General features: G+C 47.5%; 1 protein-coding gene across 1 annotated transcript; it reads left to right on the top strand.

Annotated features, from left to right (window-relative positions):
- Nucleotides 1-56: 56 nt before the first annotated feature.
- LOC125527118 (E3 ubiquitin-protein ligase ATL31-like) lies at nucleotides 57-809 on the top strand (the record flags this gene model as incomplete). The annotated part of the gene is made up of 1 exon (XM_048691686.1): nucleotides 57-809. A coding segment is annotated over one exon (753 nt), but the record flags the coding sequence as incomplete, so codon positions are not given.
- Between the last annotated feature and the right edge of the window lie 11,427 nt (nucleotides 810-12,236).

Genomic DNA, 12,236 nt, shown 5'->3' with positions numbered 1-12,236 from the left:
ACGAACCCCCGGCCACCGAGAACTCTTCGTCGGAGTGGCCACACTCGCACCACAAGGAGGGCCTAGACGCCGCCGAGATCGCGGCGCTGCCGCTAGTGTCCTACCGCGACGTCAAGCAGCACCGGATCAGCGACGGCCGGATCGACCCGCTGGAGTGCGCGGTTTGCCTCCTGGAGTTCGATGACGACGACAGCCTGCGCCTCCTCCCGACGTGCCCGCACGCGTTTCACCCGCAGTGCATCGGCCTCTGGCTCGGGAAGCACGTCACGTGCCCGCTCTGCCGCGCCAGCGTCCTCGACCCGCCGCCGCCACTAGGGCCAGATCAGGAGCTGGAAACGCCGGCGCCACCCGGCTCGCCGCCTGTTCACGATCACCATACGGTGGTGCTAATCGAAGACGACCCCAGCCGCAGCGAGGAGGAGGAGGACAGTGCCAGGATCCTCGCGAGGACGCGGCGCGAGGCCGGGCGTGAGGCGCTGCCGCGGTCGAACTCGACGGGGCACGAGCGCGCCGGCCGGATGGAGCGCTTCGCGCTGCGGCTGCCGGAGCACGTGCGCCTCGAGATCCTCATGTCGCACAGGCTGAGGCACGTGACGAGCGCGGTTGCGTCCGTGCGCGTGAGGGAGGGGAGCGCCCACGACCCATCTGCCGGCGGGAATTCGGTACGGAGCGCCGTGGCGAGGCTCTTCTCACTTTTCGCGCCCGGGGATGGGTGGAGTGGCGACGTCGAGGACAAGTCCGGGGGGTCGTCTCGCTGGCGGCGCGATGACTCTACGCGGGGAGCAGGGGAAGACAAGAGAAACGATTGATGGAAATGAGAGCGGAGCATTGACCCATTGAGGTAGAAAATGATTTGGTAGTTGTGTTGGTTTGGTTGTGAACCTGTGAATCTGTGATCAGAGAATTGGGTCAATTTTCCTTCAGATTTTCAAGAAACAGAGCGTGAGTGATGGCATTCTATTTACTCCGTAGTAGTAACTGTTCCAGGATTCAGTATTGAACTGCCAGAGTGAAGATTTATGTAATGTCACATACTCCGGGAACCGTCAGAGTATTTTGTTACCGGGAACCACTATTATATAGGGATCAGATTACTGATTCCAAGCGATCCATCGCCGTAAGATTAGAAGCTTCCCGAGGTCTGATTGCATATGGTATATATATGAGACGTGCGCCAGCCAGGCCAGGCAAAATATGCCCCTACATTCTTTTTCTTCTTTTTTGGATCATGTGCTCGACCACTTCCTCCTTTGACAGAGCTGTGAGCAGTTTGGAGTGGGACCCACATCTGCGATGTTGAGACCGTAGGTGGGGAAAAACTTTCAGCTTAGCAGGGACCTCAATCCGCCACAAATTTTTTCGAGCAACATCCGCCACAAATTTGACCACCCCTTCTCCTCGGCTATGTTACAAGAACCAACCGTCCCGAAACGCCAGCTTTCACATCGCACTTTTGTCCCGACGAGCATGAGATAAGCAGAACGCAATGTAAAACGAAAACTGTTTGGGCGCGCCGGCGAACTTTAGGCCGGACGTGTCCACGCGCACTTCGCCCCAGCCATACACCAAACGACACGTAGGACACGGGGCCACCCACACGCTGCCTTCAACTTCGCGCGGATCTCGGCCCCTTGACGTAGCATCTCTACCACCCCTCCCCCTCTCGCGCAGATCTTCTCAATTGCAGCGCGTGGCGCAGCTCGCCGTCAGCCATGGATGTACGTTGCAGCCCCGCTCATCTTCCCACCTCCCTTTTTTTTCCCTTTCCTCTCTTTTTTTTCCTCCTCCTCCTCTCTTCCTTTTTTGCTGCGACCGCCGACAGGCCAAACGCCAGGGCGACCGAGGTGCCCATGCTACAACCATGGTACCCATGCCCGTGCTACAACCATGGGGAGAGTTTTCCCGTGTTACAACCATGGACACAAAAAGTTACATCCAGTAGATAAAAAAGCTTCAATCAGACAACGGAATACAAGTAAAGTTACAACCGTTTGACAAAAAGCTTCACCCCGCAAATGAAAAAGCTGCAACAAGAGATTGAGAAATCTTCCTCGACGACGGCCATGGCGTCTCTCCGTTTTTTTTGCTACAATCGCAGAGTTAAAAGTTGCAACCCCGGTGGTGTAGAAAGCTTCAGCTGGCCTTGCTAAAAGCTTCAACTGCGAAGCTACGACGAGCGGCGACGGCAGAGCTGTATCCGCGCACGGTGGTCGGGATGCTACAACTGGCGTTTGGTTTTGCTACAACCAAGGAAAACAAAGCTGCAACAGGTGGCCACGGGAGCTGCATGCTAGCGGCGACGGGCGACATCGAACTACAACTGGCGACAACGAGAGCACCGTCCACCGGGCTGCGAGGAGCGGAGGACCAGTCGCCAAGAGGTAGGGGCTGTGGGGGAGATGCAGGTGAGGGGGGGAGGGGGGGTGGAGGGATGCGAACGCGGTGGAGGAAGACGATGTACCTGCGGGAGGAAGATCCAATGATGGTACTGCGCGCAATTGTGTGGCTGTGGGCCGACCGGCCCAAATTTGGGCCGACGCGCCGGCACAGATCATTGCCCTGTAAAATTCCCTTTTCCTTCAAAATTCCACAACCAAAAATCCGGGATGCTACGGAGGGATACTCAACATAGTTGCAGTGTCCATAGGGAAAAAAGTGTACCGGATAACCTCATCACGTACCGTCTACGAGCCCTTGACTAACAGAGGAGGATTGTCGGTTAGAGCATCTGCAACATATGACGCAAAACAACGATCGTGCCCAAAAAATTATTGTTTGGGGCATTTTGGGCCCAAGTCCAGCTGCCTGATTGTTGCCGAAAAACAAAAATGGCTGTCACCGTGAACCCAGCCGCTAGTGTAAACTTTCATAGCCGCCACCCCACTTCACAGTCCTACGTGTCGGTCGATTCCGGCCACCGGCTATAGTCACCACCACCCCGCCGACCATCGTGAACCTTGTCGTCTCATCCCGCCCCTCGATGACCTCCAACCCGACTTCCCCAACCGTGTGGCGCTCGCTAAATGGACACCCCGTCCCTGCGACGTCCTAAGCGTTGTTTGTCACGAACCCTTCCCCACCGAGCTCGCAACGCGGTTGCCCCATCCCACTGACATCCCCTAGCTCATGTCGTCGTCCTTGAGCACCTCGCTACAGCTCCTGAGCTCTTGCCACTGTTTCCGAACTTTCCCGCCATTGGATTCTGCCATCACCATTGGTGTCCCCGTCGAGCTCGTCCTTGCCATCGGATACGCCGTGCAGCCATCGAAAGGTCATATTTCATGTGGTTTTCAGTTTTTTTGGCACCAGTATTTTGGTAACTCCACCTCAAATTGGCTTTTACTCGTTTGTTTCAACTGCTTTAGATTGATATGATGTTTGTCCTCTATTGTATTCACTCATTGTTATCTCTTATGTTTGGTTTTTCTTTTGAGTATTGCTTCGGACCCTCTATTCTTCTTCACATCCAATCTACTATAAGTCTCCGCAAAGTGTGCTAACTGAAACAGCTCATGTTCAAACAAGTGTCGTTGACTGCGTCTTACCACGACCAACACTAAAATTGTTTTGGCACCGGCTTAAACTCCCACTCCACCTTATCGTATCAACAGTACACGTGGTGTGCGGAGCCGAAGCGACAACCTTACACCAAAATGAAAACCGAAACACTTGACAGATCATGCGTCATCTGCTCCTTTAAAAGCAAACTTATGTTTGTGACCTTTAAAAAAATGTTGATAGAATTCAAATAAAGTGTTTGTGACCTTTGTAAATTGTTCAGGCATTTCAAAAAATATGAATGTGCCATTATTAAAAAAAATTACAATGTAAAAATATATTTGAATAATTCAAAAAACAAATCATACCATTCAACAAAATTACTTACATTAAAAAATGTTCATGCTTTTCATAAAAATATCCGTGCCATTTAAAAAAAGTATTATATACAATGTAAAAAAATTCCATAATTTAAAAATAATTTTCCGTATAATTTGAAAATATATTTAACATTTATTGAAAAAATGTTCAAAACATGTATTTCAAAAGAAATTTTAATCATGTAAAAAACTCAATGTGGGTAAAATATGTTTAAGCTGTAAAAAATGTACAACAGCTGTTGAAAAAGTAGACATGTATTGACAGAAAAAATATTTTAAAACTAAAAACGATAAAAAATACATAGAACCGAAAGAAGAAGAAAACACACAAAAGATTCCAAAACTGATCATACCGGTCCCAACAGATTATAAAACCGATCAGACCGGTCTGATTGGTTTGTTTGAAGGGTCTGTCTAGGACACATCTAGATGTGATATAACTAAGTTGATATCCACTCTGTTTGTGGTCTCAAAGTGTGCTAACTGAAATAGCTCATGTTCAAACCAGTGTCGTTGACTGCGTCTTACCACGACCAACACTACAATTGTTTTGGCGCCCGCTTAAACTCCCACTCCACCTTATCGTATCAACAGTACACATGGTGTGCGGAGCCGAAGCGACAACCTTACACTAAAATGGAAACCGAACCACTTGACAGATCATGCGTCATCTGCTCCTTTAAAAGCAAACTTATGTTTGTGACCTTTAAAAAAATGCTGATAGAATTCAACTAAAATGTTTCTGACCTTTGTAAAATGTTCAGGCGTTTCAAAAAAATATGAACGTGCCATTATTAAAAATGTTTTACAATGTAAAAATATATTTGAATAATTCAACAAACAAATCATACAATTCAAAAAAATTACTTACATTAAAAATGTTCATGATTTTCATAAAAATATCCGTGCCATTTAAAAAATTATTATATACTCCCTCCGTTCCTAAATATTTGTCTTTCTAGACATTTCAAATGACTACTACATATGGATGCATGTAGACATATTTTAGAGTGTAGATTCACTCATTTTGCTCCGTATGTAGTCACTTGTTAAAATGCCTAGAAAGACAAGTATTTAGGAACGGAGGGAGTACAATGTAAAAAAGAATTGCATAATTTAAAAATAAATTTTCGTATAATTTGAAAATATATTTAACACATATTGAAAAAATGTTCAAAACATGTATTTCAAAAGAAATTTTAATCATGTAAAGAACTCAATGTGGGTAAAATATGTTTAAGCTGTAAAAAATGTACAACAGCTGTTGAAAAAGTAGACATGTATTGAAATAAAAAAGATTTTAAAAATAGAAATCTCTCCCTAATAATAAAGTACGGATTGAGTCTCCGGGTTCACCGTCACGGAGCTTTTACCAAAAAGTCCCTGAAATTTATAACGATCAACCCGCACTCCACCCCTGACGTTCGCTCGATCGTGCCACCCTCGTGTTCGATCAATCGTGCCTTATGTCGCACGCTGATTGGGCCTATTTTTTTTTAGGGGCGCTGATTGGGCCTATTGGCACCTGGGCCTTAGCCTATGTTGTTTCTTCTTTAAGCTTTTGCCAATAGCTGGCGTAGGAACATTGTCTCAAAAAAAAACTGGCACACGAACAGGAAACCCACTAGGGCACGAAAAGGAACTCCCACGAAACGATCTAGAATTCAAACCGTAGAGCCAAGCCGATCGCCATAGGAGTCTTCTTTCCCTACATACTATAATTTCCAAGTTGTTTTCCCTGTTTGTTCTCTCCCATCTCACGTGGACAGGATCTTGAATAGCGAGACCCCAACGGCCACGGCAGACAGATCTTGATGGAAACGAGGAGCACGCCGAATAATGCGGCGATGAACGCCAGCAAATCATCTTGTCTACCTTCCACAGGTTGGCAGCGCCACAGACGTCGATTAGCCTGGCCATGGCGGTGAAGTTGATGCCGGAGAGGATCACGTTGGGGCTGTTGTGTAAGAGTGGCTTAAGAAAAAGGAGCGTGACCAACACCGTCGCCGCCACGTCGAGGAGAGACGCCAAGCTGCCATGGTGATGACGCGGCGACACAGAGAAAGCTTTCGTCTCTTGATTGCTTTCGTCTCCTCAACTTGGCGAAGCCGAGTGCAATATTTTTCTTCCTATGCAGATACACGCGACAATCAGATGGGTTGGCGTACGTCCAATCTTCTCCATTCAATTCATCGTGAACTTTTGGTGAGACTGTAGGATTTGCCAACCGCAGGGACACCACCGGCTAGGAGTAGCAGCTGGCCCAATCCGGCTCATCCACTTTTCTCAGCTCGTCGAGCGAGACGCCAAGAAGGCTTAGAAGAACATGGCTGATGACATTGCGCAACAGGCCTGCCCTGGCGAGGCCTTCACAAGAGGCTGCAGGAGGCGCAAGATGAGGTGAGCCGCGCGAAGCACCAGCGAAGGATGCCGGCGGCAGTGGGTAGCCAGGTAGAGGTCGATGGGGTCGATGAGATAGCGGATGATGGGAACAGGAGCATGAAGCCAAGACGTACATGCACACTTGGCTCAGATGGTTGATGCTTGAGGTGGTTCTTACATATGGTGCTGTTCTGATGAAGTGGACATGGAGGTAGGAAGGAACTAGCTAAAATTTTCAATGTGAGTACATATGGTGCAAACGTTGTTGTCCTTTAGCCATTGCGTTGAGGAAATCCAGAAGCTCTCCCTCCCATTGCTCTACCCCTTGCATTAGTCCATCATGAAAACTGTGACGTGATATTCTTTCAAAATTTGGTGAAGCTGCATTTGAACATGGTATTCTTCCAGGAGTGTGTCCCATTTTTTTTGTGTGAATGTACTATTGGTTGAGCAAAGCAAGACAGAAGATGATGAACTTGAAGATGTGCATAAAAGGAATTCCGGTATTTTTATTGCTATAGAAGTACAAAAAAGAGAGGGCTAGACTGTATATTTCTGGCATCAAGTAGGATGAGTATGATATTGTCGTGTAGTGCACGTCCGAGTAGCTAGGAGATGGCACACACGGCTATTGTCGTGTAGTGCACACCAATATACCTAAGGAGGTGACGCGATCTAGCAAAGTAGAGATGTTTCAATGGCGTTCCGGCGTCGGCTCACCTTGATATGGGCTGGTAGATGGAGTGGCCGAGGAGCCCAGATGTCGGGACATCCAAGAACGACGATGCCAAGGACGACCATCTTGGTGTGCATTACTGTGCTATCATACCCATGTCCAGTTGCATCACGTTGTCAACCAGGCGAAGCAGTAGAAAACTCACGGAGCAATAACTATGACTAATCTCTATTTTTTTTATCCTTTGCAACACACGTATTATTCTGCAAATGGCTATTTTGCATTATTTGAGCATGGCACAAACACAAGCATTTCACATACACAACATGCATGCTCTTTCTATCTCAAATTTCTTCTTACGCCGTTGTCTCTCTTTGCCTCTCTCTGAGTAAACCCTGATGTCGACCGACATTCCCGACCGACGCCGTTTGTCCTCCACAAAGCTCTCCACTGGTGTAAATCCGTCATTTTATTTTACGGAGAATCCTCTCGCCTTCGCTGTATGCGGCCTTGTGACTAACTCTATCCGCTCAGGTTTTCAGGAGTTGTGTTCCCCTAGATGCCGGCACGGTGTCTCCGGCTGGGCTACCTTGACGCCCTCTACGCGGTTTAGACCATGCTTATTGTGGTACGATGTATCTTTTTTTTTCCGTTGCAACGCATGGACATATTTGCTACTGGGCTACCTTGATGTATCTTTTTTTCCGTTGCAACGCACGGGCATATTTGCATAATTTTAAAATATTTTTCGTATAATTTGATAATATATTTAACATGTATTGAAAAAATGTTCAAAACATGTATTTCAAAAGAAATTTTAATCATGTAAAGAACTCAATGTGGGTAAAATATGTTTAAGCTGTAAAAAATGTACAACAGCTGTTGAAAAAGTAGACATGTATTGAAATAAAAAAGATTTTAAAAATAGAAATCGATAAAAATGCATAGAACCGAAAGAAGAAAAACCACACAAAAGATTCTAAAACTGATCATACCGGTCCCAACAGATTATAAAACTGATCAGACCGGTCTGATTGGTTTGTTTCAAAAGTCTGTTTAGGACACATCTAGATGTGATATAGTTATGTCATATCTAAGCTGATGTCCACTCTGTTCGTGGTCTATTTTTTTTCTTAGTTTTTTTTTGTTTCTTATTGTCGCATTATATATTTGTGGGAGTTTAGATGTGACATCCTTAAAAAAACATCTAGACGTGAATTAGACAAGCTGTTGTTTCAACTACTACTGTAGTATTGGGCCGGCCCGTTTGTGGAGCGCCGAGGTAGAAGAGACCGTGGCGCAACAGGGGAGAAATATCCGTGGCGGAAAGATAGAGCCACCTCGACGTGCGGCATCGCTACTCCATCTCCGCCGCCTTGGCATTGACATCGGACATCGGCCGGACTCGCCGTCTTCGAGATCGTCGAAGCGACACTACAGAAGTTGGAACAACAGGGGAGGATGCCAAAGCGACCCTCGATCGGACGGGCGCGTCGGCCAGAAGCGCCGCCGCCGGCGCCTATACCTCGTCACGAACGACGGGGAGGCGATATACGGCATCCGCAAGTTCGATCTACCGTCGGACCCTCCGTCCTCCGCCGATGACGACGGCCACGCGACGGCGCAGCGCCTTCCGAGGGCCGTCGTCCGCCTTGAGGCTCCGGCGAGCAGGTTCTTCGCGGCTAAAGGCAACAAGATCATGGTCATGGATACCAGCCAGTGCGAGCGCATCGTCCCCGTCTTCGGCGTCCGCACGCGGTGCATCGCCCTCGTCCCTCGCAACGGCTCGCGACCCACCTGGCCCATGTATCTGCCCGTCGGCGGGAAGCTCGCCGCCCTTGACGACGACTCCTCGGAGCTGCTCCGTCCGTGTCTGTGGGGATGGGGGACCCAGGATAGGCTCCCGAACCCTCCGTTTGATCTGGAGGACATGACCGCCCACTGCGCGCACCCGGACGGCCGGACCGTCTTCGTCAGCTCCAAGGCCGCCACTTTCTCCCTCGACACAGCGTCTAGGGGTGCTGCGTGGAGGCGCCATGGCGAGTGGAAGCTGCCCTTCGCTGGCCGTGCGCACTTTGACCCCAGGCTCGACGCCTGGGTCGGGCTCTCCGGCGACTCCCCGGACACGCTCGGCTACCTCTGCTCCTGCGACGTCGTGCCCACCGACCCCAGCAGCAACATGGAGTCCCCGCCGGCGTGGAAGCTTAGCAAGGAGAAGCTCTTCTGCGAGGACCCAGCCGAGCAACACGTCGGAGCCAGCCTCGTCTACGTGGGAGTCGCACGCTTCTGCCTTGTGCAGTACTTCTCCGTTGTTGAAGACGATGCCGCCAGCAGCTCTGGTAATGACGAGCCGGAGATGGAGGAGGCCATGCCACCGTCGTCTCCTCGCTATAGGCTTCGATTGACGGCGTTCTCTCTCCTGTATGACAAGAAAGGAGACCTGCGGGCTGAGACACCAGTCACACCACGCCGGGTTGGATGCTACCAGCTGCCTGCGCCGTCAGAGATCCACGAGTTGCGGGATCCTGTGGCGTTCTGGTTGTAATGGAAGCCATGAGCATATTCAATACTCGATGATTACAAGTGCGTGTACTGGCATTATGAATCTGTTTGCTGCATTTCATGAAGGCTCCCTAGACGTTGAAAGACTGAATTATGGGGTGATCACCCTAATTCCTAAAGTCAATGGGGCCAAAAAAATCCAAGAATTTCGGCCTATCTGTTTGTTGCGGTGCCCTTACAAACTCATTACCAAAGTGTTGGATAATCGAGTGGCGATGTTTGCTGATAAGCTCATCAGCCGGCACCAAAACGCTTTTATCAAAAAACGTAACATTATGGATGGAATACTTACTTTGCATGAAGTGTTACACCACACACATATAAAAAAGAAATGTGGGATAGTCCTAAAACTTGATTTTGAAAAGGCATATGACAAAGTGAATTGGGATTTCCTCTTAGAATGTCATAGAATGAGAGGCTTCAATGAGAAGTGGTGCGGCTGGATTAGCCAAGTTCTACGAAATGGCACTATTAGTGTCAAGATCAATAACACTGTAGGCCCCTATTTCCAAAGTAGTAAGGGGGTGAGGCAAGGAGATTCCATATCTCCCTTTCTCTTTAATCTAGCGGCTGAATTCCTTTTGAAAATGATTTTCAATGCCCAGAAAAATAATTTGTTTAAAGGGCTGGCAGCAGACCTCATTCCAAATGGAGTTGCTGTCTTGCAGTACGCAGATGATACTGTTCTCTGCATTGAGGATGATATAGATATACTTGTTTGAACTTATGTCTGGCTTGAAAATCAATTTTCTTAAAAGTGAAGTGTTGTGTAGGGGGGGGGGGGTGATATGACTCTCCAAAAGTATGCTGATTTGTTTGGGTGTCAAATAGGGCATTTTCCTATGAAATATCTGGGCGTACCGGTTATTCTTCCTTGAGAAATTCTGACTGGGAGTATATAGCAATTCGATATCTTAAATGTTGTGACTCATGGATTGGTAATTCTGCCTCGTCTGGTGGGAGATTAACTTTGTTGAATTCATCCCTCTCGAGCATTGCTTATTATTGTATGTCAATGTTCCTACTTTCTAAGACATTTATCGAGAGACTCGATAAATATCGTCGTAAGTTTTTTTGGTGTGGAGGGAGGGGTAAAAAGCGTTATTATCTGGTTAAATGGACCAGGGTGTGCCGATCTAAGAATAAGGGTGGGCTGGGTGTGAAAGATCTTCACAAACAGAATATCTCACTATTAGCAAAATGGTTGTGGAAGTTAGATACAGGGGAGAGGCTGTGGCAAGATGTGGTGAGGGCAAAATACCTTAAGAACAATTCACTAGCTGCTGTGAAAGCGAAATTTCATGATTCCCCTGTATGGAAAGCACTGCTTAAAATAAAAGAGATGTATATGGCTTGAAGGAAGGTGATTGTCAATAATGGCAATGTTGCCAGGTTGTGGCATGATCCCATTGGCACTCACCAGCCTTTGGGTGTCACTTATCCGACCCTGTTCAGTATCACTAATTATCAGGACGATACTATTGCTCAATTTATCAAGCGTGCTAGTGGAGATATATTCAGACGCAGGCTGAATGCAGACCTGAGCTGTCAGTTTAATGAGGTTAAGAAAATTATTGATGGCATTGACACCTCGGCTGGTCCAGATAAGATTGTGTGGGGTGCTGGGCTCAACGGCAAATATACCACTAAATCCATGTATTCTTACCTGGAGAAAGATCTTACTGGTTGTGACTATAGATGGATTTGGAGGGCTAGATTACCTACCAAAATCCAGATTTTCCTTTGGCAACTCTTCCAGGATGCTGTTCTGACTAGGAATGTTATGAAGCGTCGAAACTGGGCCGGCAATCTCAGGTGTTCTTTCTGTGATTGCAGAGAAACCTATTTACATCTGTTCTTTCTTTGCCCAGTGGCAAGGGTTGTCTGGCGCACGGTTGGGGCGATGTTTGGGACTGATTTATGTCCCAATAATCTATGTCAATTTTATTCTTGGTGCTATGCTTTTCTTCCTCAAGGGGAATGGTGCTTCACTATGGGGCTGGCGGCTATATGTTGGGCCATTTGGAATCGTAGAAACCAGACTACCTTTGAATTCAAGAAAATGGCGTCTTCTTTCGAGATTGTCTTCAACGCTTGTATGCACTTATCTTATTGGGCAGGTCTCCTGAAGGGCGAAAGGCGAGTGGAGCTAGAGCATGGTGCGATGATTCTGAAGGAGAATGCTAAAGAGATGATGAGAATCTGCGCGACTGCACACGCGGGCGATGCCGTGGAGTGATCAGCTGCTGGGATGCTGAGTCATTTTGGAAAACCTTTTGGAGTGCATGGGTCGAGACACCAAGACTTTGGAGAGCGTTTTGTGGAGCTTTGTTTCTTATATTCTGCATAACTATGATGCTTTGGTGCGGGATTGTAATGTGATCTGAACTTTAGTTTGGTTCGCGGCGTGTTGATGGTGCTTCAGGGTTTTCGCCTCGTAGTGGGCATTTCGATTGCGAGCGCTCACAGCGGGTTTCACTGAAGTGCTTGATCTCGCTTTTTCCCTTTCCCTTGTTTGAACTCGGAACTGGCTGTATTTCCGTTATATTTTTAATGGAAAGGGGATTAGCCCGGGTAAAAAAAGTGCGTGCACTGGCTGTGTGCTATGGCAGTGGGACTCTTGACGCAAGTTAGCATGTCTGTTATAACTTATAAACCTTCTCTAGTTGAGTGTTATAAACTTTGTCGCAATAGTTAAATGTAAGTTGTTTGAATTTTGATTTTGTGTCAGTCAATGT

This window comes from Triticum urartu, unplaced genomic scaffold (assembly GCF_003073215.2).
Source record: "Triticum urartu cultivar G1812 unplaced genomic scaffold, Tu2.1 TuUngrouped_contig_293, whole genome shotgun sequence".
NCBI lineage: Eukaryota > Viridiplantae > Streptophyta > Magnoliopsida > Poales > Poaceae > Triticum > Triticum urartu.
Note: the sequence above shows the minus strand (reverse complement) of the source record. Positions and strands in the feature narration are given on the sequence as shown.